The sequence below is a fragment of the Porcisia hertigi genome, chromosome 13 (genome assembly GCF_017918235.1).
Source record: "Porcisia hertigi strain C119 chromosome 13, whole genome shotgun sequence".
Lineage (NCBI taxonomy): Eukaryota > Euglenozoa > Kinetoplastea > Trypanosomatida > Trypanosomatidae > Porcisia > Porcisia hertigi.
In genome coordinates, this window is record NC_090572.1 from 35,599 (window position 1) to 56,000 (window position 20,402).

General features: G+C 56.0%; 6 protein-coding genes across 6 annotated transcripts; all 6 read right to left on the bottom strand.

Moving 5' to 3' along the window:
* Positions 1–5,370: 5,370 nt before the first annotated feature.
* On the bottom strand, positions 5,371–6,720 carry JKF63_06201 (uncharacterized protein; the record flags this gene model as incomplete). Its single annotated transcript, XM_067902151.1, has 1 exon — positions 5,371–6,720. The coding sequence occupies one exon, from the start codon at positions 6,718–6,720 to the stop codon at positions 5,371–5,373; it is 1,350 nt and encodes a 449-aa protein (XP_067758648.1).
* Positions 6,721–7,696: 976 nt separating this feature from the next.
* Positions 7,697–8,752, bottom strand: JKF63_06202 (uncharacterized protein; the record flags this gene model as incomplete). The annotated part of the gene is made up of 1 exon (XM_067902152.1): positions 7,697–8,752. One exon carries the CDS (start codon positions 8,750–8,752, stop codon positions 7,697–7,699), a length of 1,056 nt encoding a protein of 351 aa, XP_067758649.1.
* A 1,249-nt stretch (positions 8,753–10,001) lies between these two features.
* JKF63_06203 (uncharacterized protein) lies at positions 10,002–10,472 on the bottom strand (the record flags this gene model as incomplete). The annotated part of the gene is made up of 1 exon (XM_067902153.1): positions 10,002–10,472. The coding sequence occupies one exon, from the start codon at positions 10,470–10,472 to the stop codon at positions 10,002–10,004; it is 471 nt and encodes a 156-aa protein (XP_067758650.1).
* A 3,619-nt stretch (positions 10,473–14,091) lies between these two features.
* On the bottom strand, positions 14,092–16,269 carry JKF63_06204 (uncharacterized protein; the record flags this gene model as incomplete). The annotated part of the gene is made up of 1 exon (XM_067902154.1): positions 14,092–16,269. One exon carries the CDS (start codon positions 16,267–16,269, stop codon positions 14,092–14,094), a length of 2,178 nt encoding a protein of 725 aa, XP_067758651.1.
* Positions 16,270–16,977: 708 nt separating this feature from the next.
* JKF63_06205 (uncharacterized protein) lies at positions 16,978–17,742 on the bottom strand (the record flags this gene model as incomplete). Its single annotated transcript, XM_067902155.1, has 1 exon — positions 16,978–17,742. One exon carries the CDS (start codon positions 17,740–17,742, stop codon positions 16,978–16,980), a length of 765 nt encoding a protein of 254 aa, XP_067758652.1.
* Positions 17,743–18,475: 733 nt separating this feature from the next.
* JKF63_06206 (uncharacterized protein) lies at positions 18,476–19,897 on the bottom strand (the record flags this gene model as incomplete). Its single annotated transcript, XM_067902156.1, has 1 exon — positions 18,476–19,897. One exon carries the CDS (start codon positions 19,895–19,897, stop codon positions 18,476–18,478), a length of 1,422 nt encoding a protein of 473 aa, XP_067758653.1.
* Positions 19,898–20,402: the final 505 nt, after the last annotated feature.

Sequence of the window (20,402 nt, forward strand, 5' to 3'; positions counted from 1 at the left end):
GCGCACGTGTCGTCCTTTACCACCGCCTTTTGTTCTGTTGCCAGGCAGAGTTTCCCGCGTGGCTGTCGGACTCGTGAAGTGAGTCGGTGGAGCCCCGAGATGGCTCAAGCCGACCGGCTAGCCCGTCATACGAAGCTAACATTCGAAGCCATCCTCAATGATGTGACCCACCGAACGTTCCACGCCCGACGGCATAAACGAGAAACCATCGTCAAGACCGCTCTGCGCGATACATGGCACCGACGGATATCTCAGGTTGTTCCTGGGCCGCCTGTCCCATGGTCAATGCTGCGAACGGTGCACGCAGAACCAGTTCATCCACCAGTAAGCCTAGCACTGTCCTCTTCCGATGGCCGTTCGACAACGACCATTCGCTGCAAGCTCCGCTTGCTTGCTAACACTCTACTGCTTCTTTCCTCCAGTTCCTCTAGACCCTCGCACATACATCACATCCGATCTCTTTTTTAATCTTTTCAAGCAATGCTCTGTCCACACGTGACCTCTGTTCCTCTCTCTTCTTCCTCTCACACCTTCTTTTCCATGTCCGACTCTCGCACACAACAGACCTCCGACAATCCCACATTCTTTTCGGTGCGGTCTGCCCCATCCACATCGGGGCCACCGACACCACACTCACTCCACTCCTTCTCCTCCCTCCCCACATATGCTTCTTCTGCCTCCCCCCCCCCCCACATTTGCCCGGAGTTACAGTGCGATACAAAACTGGATGAAAACAGGACGAGAAAAGGGTATCGACAGCACGTTTGCGGCGGAAGAGATGACCGAAGCACTGGCATGACTTCGTGATAGTCGTGCTGCGGGGCCAGATGGCATCTACAATGAGATGCTGCACCACCGCCCGAAAGTGGCTCGGGCACATCTCCTGGTCCCTCTTCAATTGGATGTGGCTCATCCTATAATGTCCTCCAGGAGTGGCGGAACGCATGCGTTACCCCACTGCAGAAACGGGGGAAGCCATCAGAGCAACTGGAGTCATACAAGCCGATTGGTCTCACTTCTTGCGTCTCCAAGTTCATGGAGCGCATGGTGTTGGCGCGGCTGCTGCATGTCTGGCGCCCTCACGCGGGCCAGTGTGCGCCCACAGACGCGGCGTCACCGCTGCAATGGAAAATCGCGCACAACACCGACTTGGTTGAAACCACTCGTGATGAGTACGACGTCGTAATGATGTGCCCCCAAACGCTCTGGCGAGGGTCGTCTGCAACGACACTACCGAGCGCGGAGGATGCTGATTATCCTCGTGGACTTCAGCAAAGCGTTCGCCACAGAAGAGCACTGTACTCTTGTAAAACTGGTGATGCGACTCCCAGCGCACCTCCTGAAACACTGGCTCAGAAACCTCCTCATGCATCGCGATGCACGAGTGAAGTTGGACAATCGTTCAAGTCCGCAGTACGGTCTCAAGGCTGGCGTTCCCCAAGGCACCGTCCTCGGACCGCAACTGTTCTCCATGTACACCACTCCTCCTCTGGAGTTGTTGGTGGGCAAACATCCGGATGTACAACTCGACATGTACGCGGATGACCTGGCCATCTCGATCCCGCGTCGGGCGCGAGACGAGGGGGTTGGGATCGGCAACAATATTCTTGTGGATGTGGTCCCGCATGGGGCCATTCAGACCAATGGCATGAAAGTAGGCCCGCCGAAATGTGAGGCGGCACTGCTCTGCACACTGCCGAGTCACACCGACGAAGACAGAGTGTCTCGATCACTTTTGCATGGGAGCGCATGCAGTTCCGATCTCGCTATTCGGCGACGAAATGAGCCCTCGGCTTCTTGGCCTGCAACTCGACACACGCGCCAACTTCAACAACAACGCGAACGCTATTCAAAAGCAAACGCGTATGAGGGAGGGAGGGGGGCAGCTAAGTTGCTTGGCGAATCACAGATGTGGACCCTCACCGCAGCACATGAGGCAACTTGTCTCGGGCGACGGTGATTTCAAACTCATCTACGGTTCCGCAGCTGTATGGGGGAGACAATGCAAGACACGGCCAAACACAAGCTGATTAGCCAGTACACTCGCCTTCACCGGCTTGTCACTGGTCTCCCCCCTCTGCACCACAGATGAGGAATCAGCACTGTCTGGGTCGCATGCAATGCCCCTGCACATCAAAGTATTGCGGGGCAAGGCTGCTGCACCACGAACCCCTCAGGTTCGAAGAGCGAGGCTGGGCCAGGAGGCCCCCCTCCCAGCCTCGGCCGCTGCCACCTCTGAACTTCCCTTTCTCGCCGATCAGCCAGTGTGAGATGGACAATTTTGTTAGTTTCTTGCTGGAAGGAGAAGGGCTCTCACCCCCCCCTCCGGCGCGAAGCTCCCCTGCTTTCTCTTCCCTACCCACAGTGGTTGTGCTGGACGCCTAGGGGGGGTGATCATCGGCTATGATTGGCTCCTTGAGCACTCGCAAAATACACACCGATGACGACCTCTTACGAGCGTAACGCATCGCCTCCAGTGGAGGCTCTTCCGTAGTCTTCCTCACACCACCTCCCCTACGTCATGGCCACCAACGGCAGCTGTAGTGTCACCAAACACCGCTCTGCCGCAGCCGCAATTCGTGTTGCCTTCCCCATTTGATACGTGCCCACTCGATGTTTTTTTCTACTGAAGACTGCGGCCCCCCCCCTCGCGCGTGTGCAGTTGCCGGACGGAGAATAGCGCCATGCCTCGGGGCCTTCACCATTCGTTCTTACCAGTCTGCAACGACGTGCCCCTCAATGCAGACGAAGCCTGACCATCGTCACCGATAGTCAGTCCCTCCCCTATCTGCGTTGGCCATAGGACCGCTCTTCGTCAACGCTCCAGAATCGAGAGAGAGAGATGCGCTGTCCCCACGCAACTGACACACTGGGGTTGGACAATGCGCCTGCAGTTTGTCTACGCACATGCCGGTGCACCTTGCAATGAGGCCGCTGACTATGTGGCTACGTCGGCAGCTGTAGATCGCAATTATACCGCCCCATATGTGTGTGAACCCCCGGTGTCGCTCGTGGATCTTCGCTCCTTTCTTACCCGAGCGCTCATTGCGAAGTGGTATCACCAACTGCGTAAAAACATACGCACATCGCCATACCGTTTGTGCGCGGCCCCCGCGATTCGCTGCAATGTCTCCGCATGACTTGACCAACGGGGGGAACCCTTGTCTCGCCATATGGCCTGGTGGAACTATCGGAGGATACGCTGCGGCGAACACACACCACAGCTTCGGCAGCGCCTCCCTTTGGAGCGTGCGGGGCTGCGTCAGCCGCTGTCGCTGGTGTAACATCTCGCATGAGCAGAAATGCGCGCTACAAGGTGGTACTTCAAGGCCCCGAGAATACCACCGTGCCTGCGGTTCCTCGACGTGGTGTGGGGCGCATCAAAGAGAGGTGTCCCTACTGTGACTCAATGCGTAGTTCACTCCAGGTTCTGCAGAAGCATTGCCGATCCCTTCACCAGAATCGACCTCCGGTGGCAGACGGGGTTTTGTAGCTGTCCATTCTGTGGCGACTCCTTTTCCCTCTGCAAAAAAGCAGGGGAAACCACGTGACGTGGTGTGCCCTCAATCCCGATGGGTGCACGGGTCAAGGGTATCACATCCTGTGCGGGGCCCGAAGAGTCTGTCAGTCACATGCTGGTGTGTCCTGCTCTCACTGAGTGTCGGGGACGCCTCGCCATCACGCCAGATTTGCTCAAGGGCGATGACTTCTGGCCTTTCCTGCACTCGAAGCCACTCATCCCATTTGTAGAGGCAGCCCTGGCCCTTGTCTTATTGCGGCCCAAAGGCGAGGGAAAAAAAATAAACTTCGTGAAACGCAACCAAAGGGACTACAGAGGAGAGAGAACGGGGGCCGGACGGAGGGGGGAGGAAGGGGAGGGGAGGGGGGGGAGGGGGCAGTACAGACCAGAACGCAAACTCATCAAGAAATGCGCACGGGATGAAGGAAATGTGGGGGGGTGATAGAGGGGAGGGGGCGATATGTCGAGACATCAACGGAAAATTATAACTTCAAAAATATGAAGCCGATAAAAAACGGAAACAACGGAATCACGGATAAAACATGTGACAGAAACGGCGCTACAACGCTCGAAAAAAAAAGAGAAGCTGGTGAAAAGAACGGCGCAAACAAGTGAGCGCATTCGTGGCAGCGTCCGCACAGGGCTGCGGCGAGCGTACGCGGAGAAGACGGCGGCAAGCACAGTGGAAAAAATACGATTGTTCTTCGGTTTTTCTTTTTGCAGGGGGAGGGTGGAATGGAGGGAAGGAGCGAGAGGTGAGGGGATTTCGAGTGCGCCAAGTCAACCGCTCGCAGGTAGGGTGCTTGCGCGCACCTGCGCAACTCTCCACGTACAACGTGGTGGCGAGCAAACGAACCAATGATGCCTTGTGCGAGTGACAACAGAAGCGAAAGGCGCCGCCTCAAACCTCTGAAGTAACGTTTTTTTTTTTGCGTCTGCCGGAGGCTGTGAGAGCATCCTTGCCTGTGGGTTGCGCATCCGGCTCCGCCCCCTCCTCCTCCTCCTCTTCCTCCTCCCCGCCGACCCCCACCTCGGGTTGGCACCCGTCCACGTCAGTTGGAGCACATAGTTCAAGACAGCTACCCCCCCCCCCGTGCCTCTCTCCACTCCCTCCCCAAAATATATATATATATATATATATGCACATATGTATATATATGAGTTGCCTCTCCCCCACTGTGGCGCCTTCCTTTGCATTGTAGCCTTCCGCTGATGTGTACTAAAAACCCTCGCCTCGGGTGTGCATACAAACACGAATGCCTTTGACTTCCATCCTCCATCGATGAAGCGTAGTGAAGCGCGCAGTCACGGCCACACACTCTCACATAATCAATTGTGTTCAAGTGCGGTGTCTCGACGAGGCGACACCCCCTTTTTCTGCTGTGTAGCGCCGGTACTTCTCTCCTCTCCTCTCTTCTATGTAATACACGCATTACTTTTGGGGGGAGATAAGAAATGAAGAATCAGACGTACATACAACTGCAGTACGCCACACCGACATGAGTGGCTCGCCTTCGCTGGGGGGGTGAGAAGGGGGAGACGCAAGAAAACCCTTGGAGAAACAACGTAAGAGGGAATTGAATACTATAATGCACGCATTAGAGGACTATCGTGACATGCCATCGCCCCGCGAGAGACTCCCACGCTGCGAAAATCACGTCCACCGATTCACCAGGAAAGAAGCACGCAGGAACGCGCGCAAGCCCAACATAGAGGTGGGCTCAGTCATTCGTGGATTCTCTCTTCTGTCTGCACCAGAGCCTCTAGCCATCTTTTCCCTACTTGTATCCGTGAGCCAGACAATTGAGTCCCAGCCTCCAGCTCATGATGAGTGCGGCCTCTCATTCTTCTTATTCATCTTCAGCTTGGAGGGTGTTCGCTTGCTCGAGAGCCTGACTCGTGCTGCATGCGCTGACCCTGTGTCGTGGAGCCTGCTGGCGAGGAGCAGGGCGGCACACGTCCGGCATAGCGCTCCCCAGCCGCTTGTATGAAGAGTCGGCAGCGATAATGAGGGGTGAGCTTTGAGAGGACACCGCTGTCAGGGCTTGCGGCACACCCGTCAGTGACTTCGGCGGTGGGATGCGAATGATTGAAGAAGGATGTTTTGATGACGACGGCGGTGACAGCGGGAGCAACGCCGAGGAGGGTGAGACTCTGTGAGACGTGACCACAGTCAGCGACCTTGTAAGTGTCAGCCCACCAGGCACACCATTTGCTGGCGTGACGTGTGACGTCTGTCGCCTTTTGTGGTTGCCGGCATTTTCGCTGACAGGAGAGTTGAAGGGTGCAGTTGTAATGGTCGAAAATCTGTGTATCAATGCGCTTGTGCGCTTGGCATGGTCCCTCAGCGCAGATCGCGCATGCTCCTTGGGCCGTGGCCGCCTCAACGAGGTGCCGGCGACATCTCCCTCTCCCGACGCTGAAGCGACAGCCAATGATGCAGTTGGCTCGTCTTTTTTTGTAGCAACTGCGGAAGTGTGAACGGGCAGCTCCTGCTCGGAAGAGGTGCTCAGGTCCGATGTGCGAGTGGTGGTGATGGCGGGGGAACTGTCGGTGCTGTTCCTTTGCGGACTGCAGGCTGATGAAAGCTCTTGGGCTACTTTTTGGGTGAAAAGCAGGACGTCCTCCTCGGTATGAAGAGGCAGGAGCAACGCCATGATACGCTCAAGGCAGATCAGCAGGCTGTTGTGCCACCCAAACAGTTGGAGTGCGACGCAAAAAGCTGCTTCTTCGTAGATTGACTCGGTGCTCTCGCCCTCGGCGCAGGAGGTACAGCGCAGCGCGGCTTGGTGAATAATCTGACGCACTCGCGTAAAGCACTCCTTAAAGAATTTCTGTTGCCGATGCTGAAGCGTTGCGGCCCAGCAGAGCATGGACAACATGAGCTGCTGCTGGGTGACGAAGCCGTCAATGGAGCTGCGTATGCCACGCACCATACACGCAGCCTCCCACTCCATGTTCACGCGCTTGGATGCGGCCCAGATCTCGGTGAAATCCTTGATGGTCGAAAAAGGAGAGCTACAGGGCGACGTACTACTACCACTGTCGCTGCTGCAGCTTCTGCTGCGAGTAACGCCGGTTGTCTTTGCATAATTCTTGTATGAACTAAAGAGGTGATCCAGCGATGCTGATGAGTCCTGTGCCAAGAGGACTCCCCACTCACGCGTAAACTCGGCAAACGCGCTGGTGGAGACCGACATGGCAGTGCTTGGGGCTGAAGAGAGGCAGTAAAAGGAGATGCCAACATTCGATGACAAGCACCAGGTCTAGTAGGAGAGGTCAGGAACTAGGGCTGAGAAGAGGAGGGGAGGGAAGGGAAGGGAAACAAGAATAAAACGCAGATGAAAAAAAAAGGTGTTGGGCTTGGCATCCACGCAGCAGTCACTCAGCGTGGAGCGCGCACCTGTCCTAAACTGTGAAGCGAAACAGAGGCGCACTGGTCATGGTAGCGCACATTTTACTGGGGGATACGAGGATGGGGGGAAAGGGGGGGGGACATATCACAGAAATGTGTACGAGGAGATATGCACTACATTTCACAGTGTATGCTGGGATACTAGCAGTATCACCTCCGCCCCTCCCCCCCCCCCCATCCCTCTCTCCTGTGTTTGTGTCCATTCCTGTTTGTGTGTGCCATTGAGTGACTCTGCAGGAGAGAGCACAGAGGTGCGTAGTGCGTGTGAGACCCCGTATGTGGGCTTGTAGCCCCATTGGATGCAGATGAGCCACCCTTTTTTTTCTTTTTCCCGTCTGGACGGAGGGGGGGAGGAGGGGGAGGGCGCAGAAAAGGCTGTTTGGCAATTGGCAGGGATTTGTGAAGAGTCCCTCTCAAGAGGAGTTGCGAGAGCAAACAACGTCCAAGTCAAAACAAAAAACGAACAAACTTGAGCGAGCCACAGAGGAAGGAAAAACGCTACAGGGGGGAGGGGAGAGGGGCTGAGAGTACACCCCTGCAGAGAAGCACGCACACAACAAAAGCGTCGATACATACACGCATGCGTACCATATATATATATATATATATATGTAGGTATATATATGTATGTACACACACAGCCGACCCCGCCCCACCTCCAGCACACCAACATGCAATGCTCTCCGACAAAGATCCAACACACTGGACCACACCCAAAGCGCAGCAGGGACATCAAGACGTGCTACATGCGTGACTGCGATTCAGTTGATCTTCTTCGACGTCCTTTCCTCGGGGTGGGGAGTGACGAAAGAATCCCCAATGCTGCTCTGCGCCCCAGCCCCAGCAGCCGCAGCAACCCCAGTGCCAAGGGTCTTCCGCTGCTCCACCTCCTCTACAGCCCTCATGTAAGACTGCGCCTGTTCCTGTCGCAGCGTCTCCAGCTGTGTCGATTGCCTGTCCGCGAACTTACGTAGAGCGAAAAGGGCTTGCTGGCGCCGCCAACACCGCAACATGCCGTACAGGGAGCCGGCAGTGACAGAGAACCAGAAAACAACGTACATGGAGTGCACAATGGGGGTCAGGTGGACGTAGACGACCTCGTCCACCTCGCGGCGGCGGGGCCACGCACGACCGCGCACTATGCGCTGATCGTCACCGGAGAAGTCCTCCAGCATCTCCACGTAGTAGTGATGAGCACCGTGCTTCTGAACGCTTTCCTTGAGGTGGTCAGCGCCCCAGCGGTGTCGATAGTAGGCCATGATCATGTTCCATGGCCGCATCGCCAGCCATGACAGATCCGCCGCCACCGGGCCGTCGTTGTTGGGGTTTGGGCCCCAAAAAAGGGACCCGCCGATGAACTCCTCTTTTCGCAGAATGCCACGAACTTGACTAGGGGTGAAGCCCTCGCCAATGTACTGCCTCAGCATTGTGCGGTGCTTGCCGGCGTCAATCGGCACCCAGCCGCGGTTCACCATCACGAACTCACCTGTGTTCGCAATTTCGAAAGGCGTCATGACAAGGAAACCACCGCGGCTCTCGTCTTCGTTCGCAGCGCCTTTGTACGAGGGAATGGAGCGGGGTCCAACGAGACAAGACCCTTCATTGTCAAACGACCCGTCCAGCCTCACCCGACGGTACTCACTCTCGTTCACTGTCGCGTTCTCGGACGGCAAACCCGTCAGTGGATTCTTCTCCATGTTCTTGTGGTTCTCCATCAACTGCTTCTTCTGGCCTCGTCGAAATATCTGCCATATGCCAGCGTTGAAGGACACAACGCTGGTGCACAGGAACATCACACCCATGTAGTCGGGCCTCATTCCCTCTTCGCTTTGCGCCAGCTGGCGGCGGTCGCGCTAGTTAGATCGGCGAGGCAGCCTCTTGCCGCGGCGGTGGCGGCGGCGGCGAAGTACAAGACGCAGGGGGGATGAGAGACGGAGTTGAAAGAAGGCACGGGCGTGCACGCACAGCCGCAAAAATAAAGGGAGGACTACCAGTGTGCGTGTGCGTGTACCCAAGCTTAGTCTGAATGATATGTAGAGGAACTTATTTATGTGTGTGTGTGTGTGTGTGTGTGTGAAGAAAGAGTTGGGGTGATCGGTTTGTGCGCGCGCGTGTGTGGGTATAGAGGTGCGGAGGAGGTGTGACGTTGACGACTGTGGATACGTTATCTGCTTGAGGGGATGTAAGATAACTGGTGAACGCACGAGACAAACAGCTCCAATGGACACCCTTTCAATCGGATGTCGAGAAAAGAATGGGGGATGCGAAAGGAGGGGAGCGGTGCAGAGCAAGATGAGCACCGACAGAACAATGAAAGTATAGAAGAGTGGAGGTATTCACTAAAAAAAGAGGCGGTGAGAGTAACATTTGACGAACGCACGATGTGATGTGAGGCTGGCGGAGGGGGGGAGGGGGAGAGGGGGGCGTGTCAAGGCACACAGACAAGCTTCACTGTAGAACAGTAGCGAGTGCCCTCTCCCTACTCTCTGACACGACCCCTCACTCTGTAGGGGAAATATATATGTATAATCCACATTGGATATGAGACGGAAGGGCTTCACCGATGGCGTCCCATCGTCAGCGGAGCATCGAATCATGTCCAGAAAGACGGCAAGAACGACTGACATGGGCCTGGGAATGGGCGGGGGGGGCAGAAAAGTGATAGACATCCAGTTGAGTAATCGCCCACCCGTCCGTGTCCCTACGAGATGGCGGAAGAAAGAAGATATGTGCTGTACTGGTAGTCGTTGTGTAGTGTGGAGCAATGTGGGGACAGAAGGAGAGGGAGTTGGGTCGAAAATATTGTTTCAAGGCCACACGACCCAGCCCAATGCAGCAGTAGCGGGGGAAAAGGGAGGGGAGGGGAGGGGAGGGGGAGGGGGGACACGACAGTAAGCTCGCGCCGGCTGCGCACCTTCCCACAGCACACACGACATACAGTGCCGATGAATGTGGACAAATATCGCCACTGCACACCAACTTGCAGGGAAAAGCAGTACACGCTACAGTGATATGTCAGTTAGAAGGACAGGTGACGCGGTGCGCAATAACAGGCGGCCTTCTCTCTCACGAGGATGAGGCGCGGTGCGACGAGGCATCGCCGGGTGACGAACGCAAATGGGGCAAGACCTCCATATAAAGCCGCTTCATTTCGAAGAAGTAGCTACGGGACTCCTCCACCGCTTCCGCATAGATGTCGCACTTTTTCCGCAGACGATGCAGCTCATCATGCAGAGCCAACACCTGCGCGTTGCTGTCAATGTTTTCAATCGCCTCGAGACAAGTTTTGGCCTCCAGGCTGTAGTGGGTCTGGTCGAGTTGGGGCTGCCGCCGTTGCGCCAGCTCTTCCTCGAGTTTTCGTTGCAGCACCGCGTTCTCAGCCTTCAGCAGCTGGTTCTGCCACCGCAGCTCATCGAACTCCTTCTTCTCCCTCTCGGTGAGGGCCGAACTGCGGTCACCATCGTGGGAGTCAGAAGAAGGGACAGTCAATAGGGTGGCCGCGGCATCCGAGGCGTCTGAGGAGCCCGCCTTACTCATCTCCACGCAGTGAAGAAAAGCAGCGGAGATACAAACCGTATGCGTCGATGTGAATATGAGGGGGGAGGGGATGGGGAGGGGAGAGGGGGGGGGGGGGCTAGACGCGTATATGTGAGGAGGAGAAAAGGCGAGTGAAACCGTCTGCACGTGTACACAACAAAAATCAGAAATGAGGCGGTCGCCGCGGTGTGTAACCACTGAAACTACTCAGCAACACACGTACACCCGTGTACACACATGCCATACTGGCACTCGTACGCACTCAGCGAGGGAGGAAGAGAGAGATGAGGATGAGGGGCAAAGAAATCGAGTAGACATGATGGAGGAGGGGGGGGGGGGCAGTGGGGAGAGAGAGCGGCAGCGCGTGAGCTTCTCGCAGCAATGAAGAAGAAACCACATTTTTAAAAAAGGGGAATTTTTCCCACACCAATAAAAACGAAAAACATGTCGACTTTGCGTACCCGTCGCCAATGACGGACGCGCGCTTCAAGTCGAAGGGAAGGCGAAAAAATGGAACAGAGATGAGGCAAATTACCTCCAGTCAAGAGACAATGTTGTACCTCGTCGGCCCGAACTACGGTACCTCGCACTGAACCCACAATGCCTGTATGTGCCACCCCCTCTTTATCCCCCCCCCCTCGAAGCGTCGTACCTGAGACGACGCCTACCTTTGTAGTCGCGTACACCATCAGTCTCAAGGATGGGATCGGGGGGGTTGGGGGGTTGGCGACCCCGCGTGCATTCACGGAAAAAGATGCAAAAAAGTAGCATGCGAAATCAAAGTTGGGGGCGACAAGAGACCCAAAAGAATGTTGGCAGAGTTGTCATGGCCTTTTGACGGAAGGAAAAAAAAGAGGGAAAAGAGAGAAACCGGAAGAGTTGGACATCAATACGGAAACAAAGAATGAAGGAAAGGAGGGGGAGGGGGGAGGGGGGGGAGCCGTGAAGAAAAAGAGGCGTTGGGAGTGAGAGTTGGTTACAAGGAGCTCAAACAAAGAAGGGAGGGGGGAGATGAGACGGGAACGCCTACACAGGGAACGACAAGACGGAAATGGAAGCAACATGAGGGAGGGAAGGGAGGGACATACATTAAATTTAAAAAATGGGGCAGCTGAGCCGAAAGTAGCGAATACGTACGGCGCAAGAGACCCCCCCCTGGCAAATGACAGTGCCTGCCGTCGTTCGGTGACCGTAGCTGGCTTGAGGGAAAAATATGGGAAGAGAAGGAGTAGAAAAAAAAATAGAGAAATACCCAAGACGCTGGTGGCGTTGCGAGATGAGCACTGACCTTGTGCCTGCAGTGTGCATCCGCCCGCGCTCACCTGCATGGTGGGTGTAATGCCACGTAGCTGTGCGTTACTGCACACCGCAAAGTAATCACAAGGCGGATGAACACTTTAATGGAGTGGCCAAGGTGAGAGCACGATACGTGAAGCGGGATACCTTCGTTTAATGATTCGATGCGTCTTCGCACTGCTACTGCCATCCTCCAGGTCGCCGCCTCTGTGACGCACTGCTAGTCTTTCATCTCTATGTTGACGGAACCCCGCACAGGACCAATGCGAACCTTGCAAAACGAAAAAAACGTCACGCCGTCCGTGCTGTGGGATCACCAACCACCACCACCCACGCAGAAGTCAAACAGCTTAGTCGGTGCTGCACTGGTACGCGGCGGAGCGGACAACGGCAGTGAGAAGCTCGTGTAGCACCCGCTCTTCCTCGGCCGAAGATTGATCTGCGTCGAGGACGCCGCTATCGTGTGTGTCATCAGGGCCAAAAGTTTTGCATGGCACCTTAGTGAGGCTTTGCGGAATGAATAGATAGCGGTTACGCACAGTCACTGGTGTGAGAGGCTCTGTGGAGGACATTCGCACACACTAGTTTGAGGATGATAAAACGAGAAAGTGTATGTGTCTGCCCGAGTGCGCGTGTCGGTATGGGTATATTTGTTTCTTTGCGTACCCATATGTGAGCTAGCGACGTGAGAAGAGCTGGATGAGAAAATGAGCGCTGTAGACGCGCAAGAGTCAGTGACAACGAAATCGGGCGAAGCCGCCCCGATGTGTTGTGTTTCTCCTCCTCTCTCTCGCTCTGTTGCCGCCGCCGCCGCAGTGACACCCCCTTTTTCTTCTTCTTAGACGCGCAGCGTGGGTAGAGCTCGGTTAAAAAACGTTTGGGCCAGTGTGCTTCTTCCTCGCTGTAGTATCGGTCTATGCACCTGCCTTGCCGTGGGTGGGACGGTGGGAGGGAGGGGGGGGATGGGGGGGGATGGGGGATGACTACCGGTGGTGCTGCAACAACAGCAACATCGTGCCGCAATAAAAATCCACCGCACAACAGCACGTCACGGTGTGGTGTGCTGAGATGATGATCGATGGGGAGTACAGTGGAGGAGCGTAATCCTGTGGCCGTCACAGCGACCACACCTGCCATGCAAACCCCCCCCACACACACACACACGCAGTCTATTTAGGTTTCCCTCTACTCTGTGGATGTGTGTCGAGTGCCACGGAACGTGTGCTGGGCGCCGCGATGCTGCAGACCCCAGAATACGTGCAGGAAGCAGAAAAGAAAATGGGGAAAGCAACGCAAGACGAAAATACTAGCCACCTGGACGAGAACGACAGTCCTCCTGCAGCCTTTGCTGGGATTAACGCGGAGTGGGGGTGGGGGAGAGGGGAGAAGGGAGACTTGCAAACGTGTGTGTGTGTGAGTCTGTGTGGCACTGTGCCAGGGGCACTGGTCTTGAACCGATGTATTTGGGCGAAAGAGAGAGAAAGAAATTCACGAAATGCGGAAGAATCAACGAACCAGAACACTAACGAGGCGACACGAGATGGGGATATGAGAAGATGGAGAGTAGAACAGCAGCATTGGTGCCTGTGAGGCTGGTGGTGACATGGAGTATTGGGCTGGCCTCCTCCGCTGAGAATGAGAGGAAAAAAAGCAAAGACAGCAGAGAGGATGAAGTTTCTCCTGTCTTTGTGGTGATACAGACACACACCCATGTATACAGCTATGAGTGTATATATACACGTGTGTGTGTGTGTGTGTGTGTGTGTGTGTGTGTGTGTGTGTGTGTGTGTGTGTGTGTGTGTGTGTGTGTGTGTGTGCAATGCGGGGACTTCAGGAAGGCACGGATGTCTGAGGCGAGAGGGCGAAGTCGTCTTCTACTGCTGCCGCCGACGCAGCCGAGAGCTTAATGGGGGGATGGGGGGTAATTAAGAAAAAAAGAAACGTTCTAATGCTGTCACATGTACATGAAAGACAAAGAGGCCAGGGGGATTCCTGCAGCTACCGTGATAGCCAATGAGTCTAGCAGAAGGCGAGAAGTAGTCGTCGTCGTATGTGAGCAGGTGCAGACGAGAGGTATCAGCGAGGAGACACACCACTAAAAACAGTAACAGCCAGAGGAAACGCAGAAAGTGAGGCCCCGCCCCGCCCCGCCCCTCCTCCTCCTCCTCCCCCCCCCCCCTGGTCGTACACCGTCGCAACAACAACAACACACACACACACACGCAGGCAAACAAGCATGGCTGGTGAACGATACACGGAGGACGCCGCTTCTACCAGTGCAGCGACAATGGAGTAAAGTACAGCCATCACAGAATGTCATGACTCATTTCTTCATGCGCTCCATCGTGGCATAACTACTCAACGTGTCTGTCTCGTGTATTACAAGCCGTCGAAGCTGCATGTTCTGCTCATCCACGCGGTCCGCGTACGCCGTGACGAGCTCGAGGTGCTGCTGAATCCACTCGTTCAGGTGGGCGGCCAGATTTAGTCGTGTCACCTTGACAGGGCATCCGTAACGCGAGTACGGGCAGATAACGCCGCAGCCGTCGCTATCGAAGGCTGCATCGCCCTCATTGCTACCCAGGGGGCCGACGTTCCGGAAGAACCCAACCGCCGGTGCGCGATGCGGCGCGGGGCTGCTAACAAAGGACACTGGACTGCTCAGCCGGACCGGTGAGGATCGATATGATTGCGCTCGAGTGAATTTGAGGGTACCGGTGCCCTGTTCGGTGGCTGACAGGCTCTTCCGATCAGTCAGCTCGGCAGCGGCGCCGCGATCTTCGGGGAAAGATGCATCCGACAACGCTGCTGCCGGAATTGAAACATTTTTCACCATGCTCTGTTGAACTCCGAGGCTAGAGGAAGAGGAGGCCAGCGTCTGCGAGGCGTCCATCGGGGTCGACGGGACGACGTTCGTAGGAGTACTGCGAGGTGTCTGTATGGTGCGGATGGGGTTGCGTATGCAACTCGAGACGTGGCTTTCCAAACGTTTCTGGCGCACAAACGTCAGACAATGGGGGCACGCCACTTTTGCTGCATTACAGATTTGCTCGTGTGCCGCCAGCCCTTGACGACTTTGCGTGCCACCGCAGTAGCGACACTTCGCTTTCGCCTCGGTGCACTCCTGCTGCGTGTGCCTTTCCATAAGCTGGCGTAGTACGCTGGCACCGCATGCGGGGCATCGGATTGGGGCGCGGGTGCAGCGCCGGTAATGGCTGACCGATTCGCTGCGTAGCATGCGCTCGTTGCAGTGCTGACAACGCATCGGTGATTCCCCGCACTCTGATAAGTGCACGTCTAACTCTTGTTTGTCTACTTCCTGTTTACAATAGGCGCAGAGCACAATCTGACGCTTGCACACGTGACGGTCACCGATAAAAACTGGCTGTCCGCACGCTCTACAAGGGATCGGCTTCACCCCGTTGTGCGGATTTGCGGGTCCCTTGAGCTCTTTGATGCGGTCCGCATATCGCAGGGTGTTGAGGGTGTCCTCGCAGTGGCTCTGGCAAGGCGATATCGCCGCGATCACACACGTTTTGCAGCGGCCAACGAAGCTTTCACGCAGAATTTGGGTCAACTTTGAGCCCCGAAATGGTATGTGGCGCTTGCGCATCGACATGGCACGTATGCATTCCTTCAGGGCCAAGAGCGACTTGTTGATCTCAGCACCCTCGCGGCGCGTCTTTACGTCTGTCTCCGCAGTGTCAGACGCCCGCTCGCTGCCTGCAAGGTCTACAAAAGTAATGCGGCCCAGCTGCGACTCATTGCTGCCTTCCGCCAGCTTCAACCTGATCTCCAGCACTGCATGCGATCGCGAACTGCGGTCGTTGGCGTGTGTGGTGCCAATCGCCCTTAGCTGCTGTCCTCTCATCATCAACGTGTGAACATCGTCAACGGAGCTGACAACCTGCTCGGTGATGCCCACAATATGCACGTTCTGGTATTCGTCCTGCAGCATCTTCACCTCCGCTCGGTCGTTGAGGAGGTCATAAAGCTTTGACCCGTAGGCCTCATAGAAGCTCGCTGTCATGGTGCTGAGGCCTTTCATGGTGAGAAGCTCCGTGATCGCTAAGCTGTAAAGGCCAGGACACTCCCCGGTGCCAAGCATTGTGTGCGTCTTGCCGCTGCCCGTCTGTCCAAAGGCGAAGATCACGGCGCCGCCGCCTTCCCGCACACTTTGGAGGAGAGGTTGACAGCTGCTGCGGTAGACCTCCTCAGTGGTGGCGGCCTCATTAAAAACGTGATCGTAGTTAAAACTACTCGGCTCAATAATGGGCGTGAGGTCGAGTTTCATGCGTGGCTCGTAGACCGTGACGGTGGAGCCGCCATTCTCACCACAGCGCACCACGTCGTTCTCGTCATCCTCGCGGCCAGGGATGCGGGGCCGCTTGCGAACGGCTACTATTATCGATGAGCTGGTACCAGAGCCGCCAGGTGGTAGGCTAGAGGCACGCTCCGTTTGACGGGACTGCACCTCGATGCTGCCACTGTCCTCCCCCATCCCTACAGTGCAGCGCTACCTAAAAGGCGGGAAAAAAAAAGTGTTTGTGTGTGTAATATGCGCTCCACGTAACGCATACGAAGACTACCGGGGATAAACGTGAGGGGCCACGCTCGCGGCTGTAAAGTGTGTGAGCCGTGAGAGGCGGAGGGAGCAGTCAAACAAACGGCACAGATGAGGAAAGGACAAACAACGACGCTCTCGAAGGAGAAAGAGCGCGCCGAAAGGCACACACCGCAGCGGATCCCGTTGTGCTCATCAAGGCGAAGCAAGATAGAGGCTCAGGGGAGGAAGGAGGAGAGGGGGGGGGAGAAGAAGCGCGAAACGCCAAATTCCTCTGCGTGCGCCTCCCCCCCCCCAAACGACAGAGACCTCCGGCAGCTGTACCAAAAATATATATTTTTTCTTTGCCAACCAAACTGGGAATTTGTAGAGGACGCGTAAACGCAGAAGCGGTGCTACACTGACGTTCGAATGTTATCGCTGTTGCTGAAGCTTAAAAAACACGGCAATGAGGGGGAAGAGGCTCGACCTACACCGTACGTATGCAGCGGCGTGTGCGTGTGCGCGCGTGTCAGTGACTATAATGGACTGGAGGTGTGTCGGTGCATTGGCCTGAATCGAAGCGGCCGGCGGATGGGAGAGATACCACACACACACACACACACACACACTCAAGCATCCTTAGCAATGTGACCACCTCGCCTCTCACTCGTCCTTGATGGTGTTCTTCGCCTTGGGACTCACCGGAACCATGAAGTTGTCGCTCAAAGCCCACCGGCGACGCGACCAGAAGGGCCTCCGAACGTCATTCTTGATGGAGTCAGAAACAAAGGCGGCAGGGTCGTAGGTGGCGAACATCGTGTTCGGCTCCAGCGCCTCGCCAGCGTGTCTGTTCGCCAAGCTCACCGGTGTGCGGCCGCTCTCCTCAGCGAAGCGCTCCTCTATCACGCGTGCCACCATATCGCCTGCCACGGGCCGCGGCGAGCGACCAAACTCGTCTACATCCTCGAGGAACAGTGGAATCTCCGGATCCCAGTTGCGCTGCTCTGGCGTGCCCGGGATGCGTGGGAGCAACTCTTCTTCTTCGAAGCGCTCCACCACCGCTGCAGATCGGATGAGCTGAACCAGCAGATGGTCCTGGTGATGCTTAAAGGCAAACCGCCTGCCGCTGATGCTCGAGGGAGTGCCATCGCTGTATTCAAAGTCTGCGATCTCGCGCGACGGGCCGTACTTGCCGTAGCGGTCGCCGTGGCCGTGATGCAACATCCACTCAATGTGTGTCTTCCGAAAGCGGGGCCTCCCTAAAGGAAACGGCGAGCGAGCTGACGGGTAGGCCGGCGATGCCTCGGGGGCAGCCCAGGGAGCCGAACGCTCTCCCGAATATGACGAGCGGTACTCCGAGTACCGACGAGTCACTGCATCCCTCGTAGCCGCCGCTAGACCAACACCACACCAATCACAGCGACGCATGTGTGTATATATACATATATATTTTATTTAGTTATATATACGGGTGTGCTGGGGTGCAGTGATGTGTTCTCTTCGGGAACGGATCAAGGTGATCACGATCAGAGATCGAAGTCAGATGATAACGTACTGGGGAGGGAGGGAGGGGAAAGGAGGATACACTTGACGATGAAAAAAAAAGGAAAGAGAAGACCACATCATGATTCCAACGACACACACACACACACACACGGGCGTTCGTCGTGTAGAGGGCGACCCAGTGTGCAGAGGGAGAGACGAAACTCATGCAGTTGAGCACATCCCTTTGTCTGCGGACCGTAAGTGTGTGTATGTGTGTATGTGTGTGTGTGTGTGTGTGCAACAGCAGTGTGACGGCTCAGGACAGATGAACGCGCATGACACTAGGCCCTCAACTGATCACATACCACGAAGAGTACACGGGGGTAGAGACAGGCCGTCTGAGCACGCGAGAGCCGTTTTATAATGATGAACTCTCGCCTAAGACCACCCGCGCAGCTCAATGCGTAGACATCAAAACGCGTGCGTAGCAGTTTTGATTGTCATTTTCTTTTTCGCTGTTTTTTTTTTGTTAGCAATGGCGAGAAGTGCGTGTGGGCGCAAGGGAGCATCAGCGGGGCTTGTGGCGCTGCGTGCGTGATGTATTCACCTCGTTATGCTGATATAAGCCCATCTATTCGTCCTCCCCCCCCCTCCCCTCCCCTCGCACACCGCTCCCTCATTCGATATCCAAAGCTCTGTGAATTACCGGGAAGGTCGCATCGTCTGTCAGCAGCTGACCGCGCTTATACGAAAATAGCGGCCCATGCGAGTCGCGCGATGCCCACGAGTTGCGCTCGCCATCAAACGCGCACCGATCGGGGATGAGGGACAGTGCGTAGTTGACTGCGTATGCGAAAGGCCCTGTGGCGACGGTGCCAGTGGATTTCTGCGCGGCACCCAAGAGGTTCGCCTGTGTCCCCATGAGAAGGTAGTTGTTCAAAAACAGCGCCGCACCGGGTGGGAGAGGAGGGAGCTCAACCACAGGCAAGTGATTCACCTCCGGTAGCCCACGAACCATGGCACCAGCATCAAAGATGCCGCCCGACTGAAAGCGATCGAGCTCCCTCCCGTCCAGTGATATGCGCCGCACAACGTGATGCGACCCCGGTACAAGAACAATGGCGGCACCCGATTCAGTCGAGTCTGTCTGCTCCAACCCCAGCTGCGCACAGAGCGCCTGTGGATGTGCAAAATTCGTGGCGGCGCCAGAAAACCCCAGTGGAGTTGCATTGCTAAGCGTTGTCGCCTCTGTAGCGTTGTCGGAGTACACACGCAGCACCACTTCACCGGCCAAGTAGCCTGCAGCCTCCCCAACTCTTTGGCCAACAGCTCCTGCGGCCGTCACGGCGAGCGCCTTCAGCTCAGGAGATGTATGCCACAACCAGCACCACGTGCGGGGCCATCCCTGCATGAAGGCCATCGCATCGTTGATGTGATTATCACGACGAATCTCCTTCTCCAATAGTCCACTGTCTCGGTAGTGCTGAAAACTGCGTTGGAAGTCCTCGTAGGTGTACTTGGACTGCAACTCCTGAATGCGCTCCTCGGTCATGTCGCCCGCCATTTCCTCCTCCGGCGTCACGTACTCCCGGACGCGCCTGTAAGAATTGTAGCGCGCACGAGCCCTGGCAAGACGGCGGTAGGCCCTATCCACTGCGCGTTGGTCCTTCAACGTAATATGCATCTTCTTCACCCGCGCCTCAACGTGGCGATCGCGCTCAGCCGTCTCCAACTCCTTCTGCAAATCCGGTGGCAGCGGCGCGTTGCCGAAACCCAATGACGTAGAGGAGGCCACGGGAGGCGTGGCGGGGTCAACCTTCGTAGTATCTACATCGGCAGCATTACAAGGGGCATGGAGCGGATTCAACTTCGAGTTGAGTGATAGTGTAGCACCATGGCGATGTTGTGCATCGAGACCGGGAAAAATATTGTCGCCCCGCTGCCGCACCGCCGTGTTGCATGCGGTTGTCAGCTGGTGAACAAGTGCTGTAGGCAAGAAGCTCTCCACCACCAGGAAGCCGTACTCACGGTAGGCGCGCACTGAGTCTGGAGAGAAGACCTCTCGAAACCCACGCACCACACACCCTTTCGGTATCATCGAAATTCGTTTTTGTGCGAGTTTTCGTGTGGCGTGGTGTGTGTGTGTGTGGGAGGGAAGGGGGGGGGGGGACGCCCGACAGATAGCTCTCGGGGAGTCTACAAAAAGAGAGGAGGACAGGGGGAAGGCGAAGTGTCACAAAAGAAAGAGACAAGGGGGTCGGTTTGAGCTTGCATAATACATACGGAATAGAGGTGGAGTGTGGTACACGGCTGGAGATTCAACGCCTCCACTGCAGTAGTGGACCGCTGTAGCCGCAGGAGACTTGCAGGCACATGCTCGGGAAAGGAGAAATCTTTGTGGGCGGAACAGAGAAAACGAAAAAAAGGAACGAGAACTCCTTGCTTTATGTGTATGTGTGTAGGGAAGGAGAGGAGGAGGAGATACCTAGTTTGCGTGGTTAGCAATCCCGATATACCCCATGTCCGTATCATTGTAGTCTCGTCGTTCGTTCTGTGTCAGCATGACTGTCCCCGAAGGTCCAGCGGCGTTGTTTCGCAACACG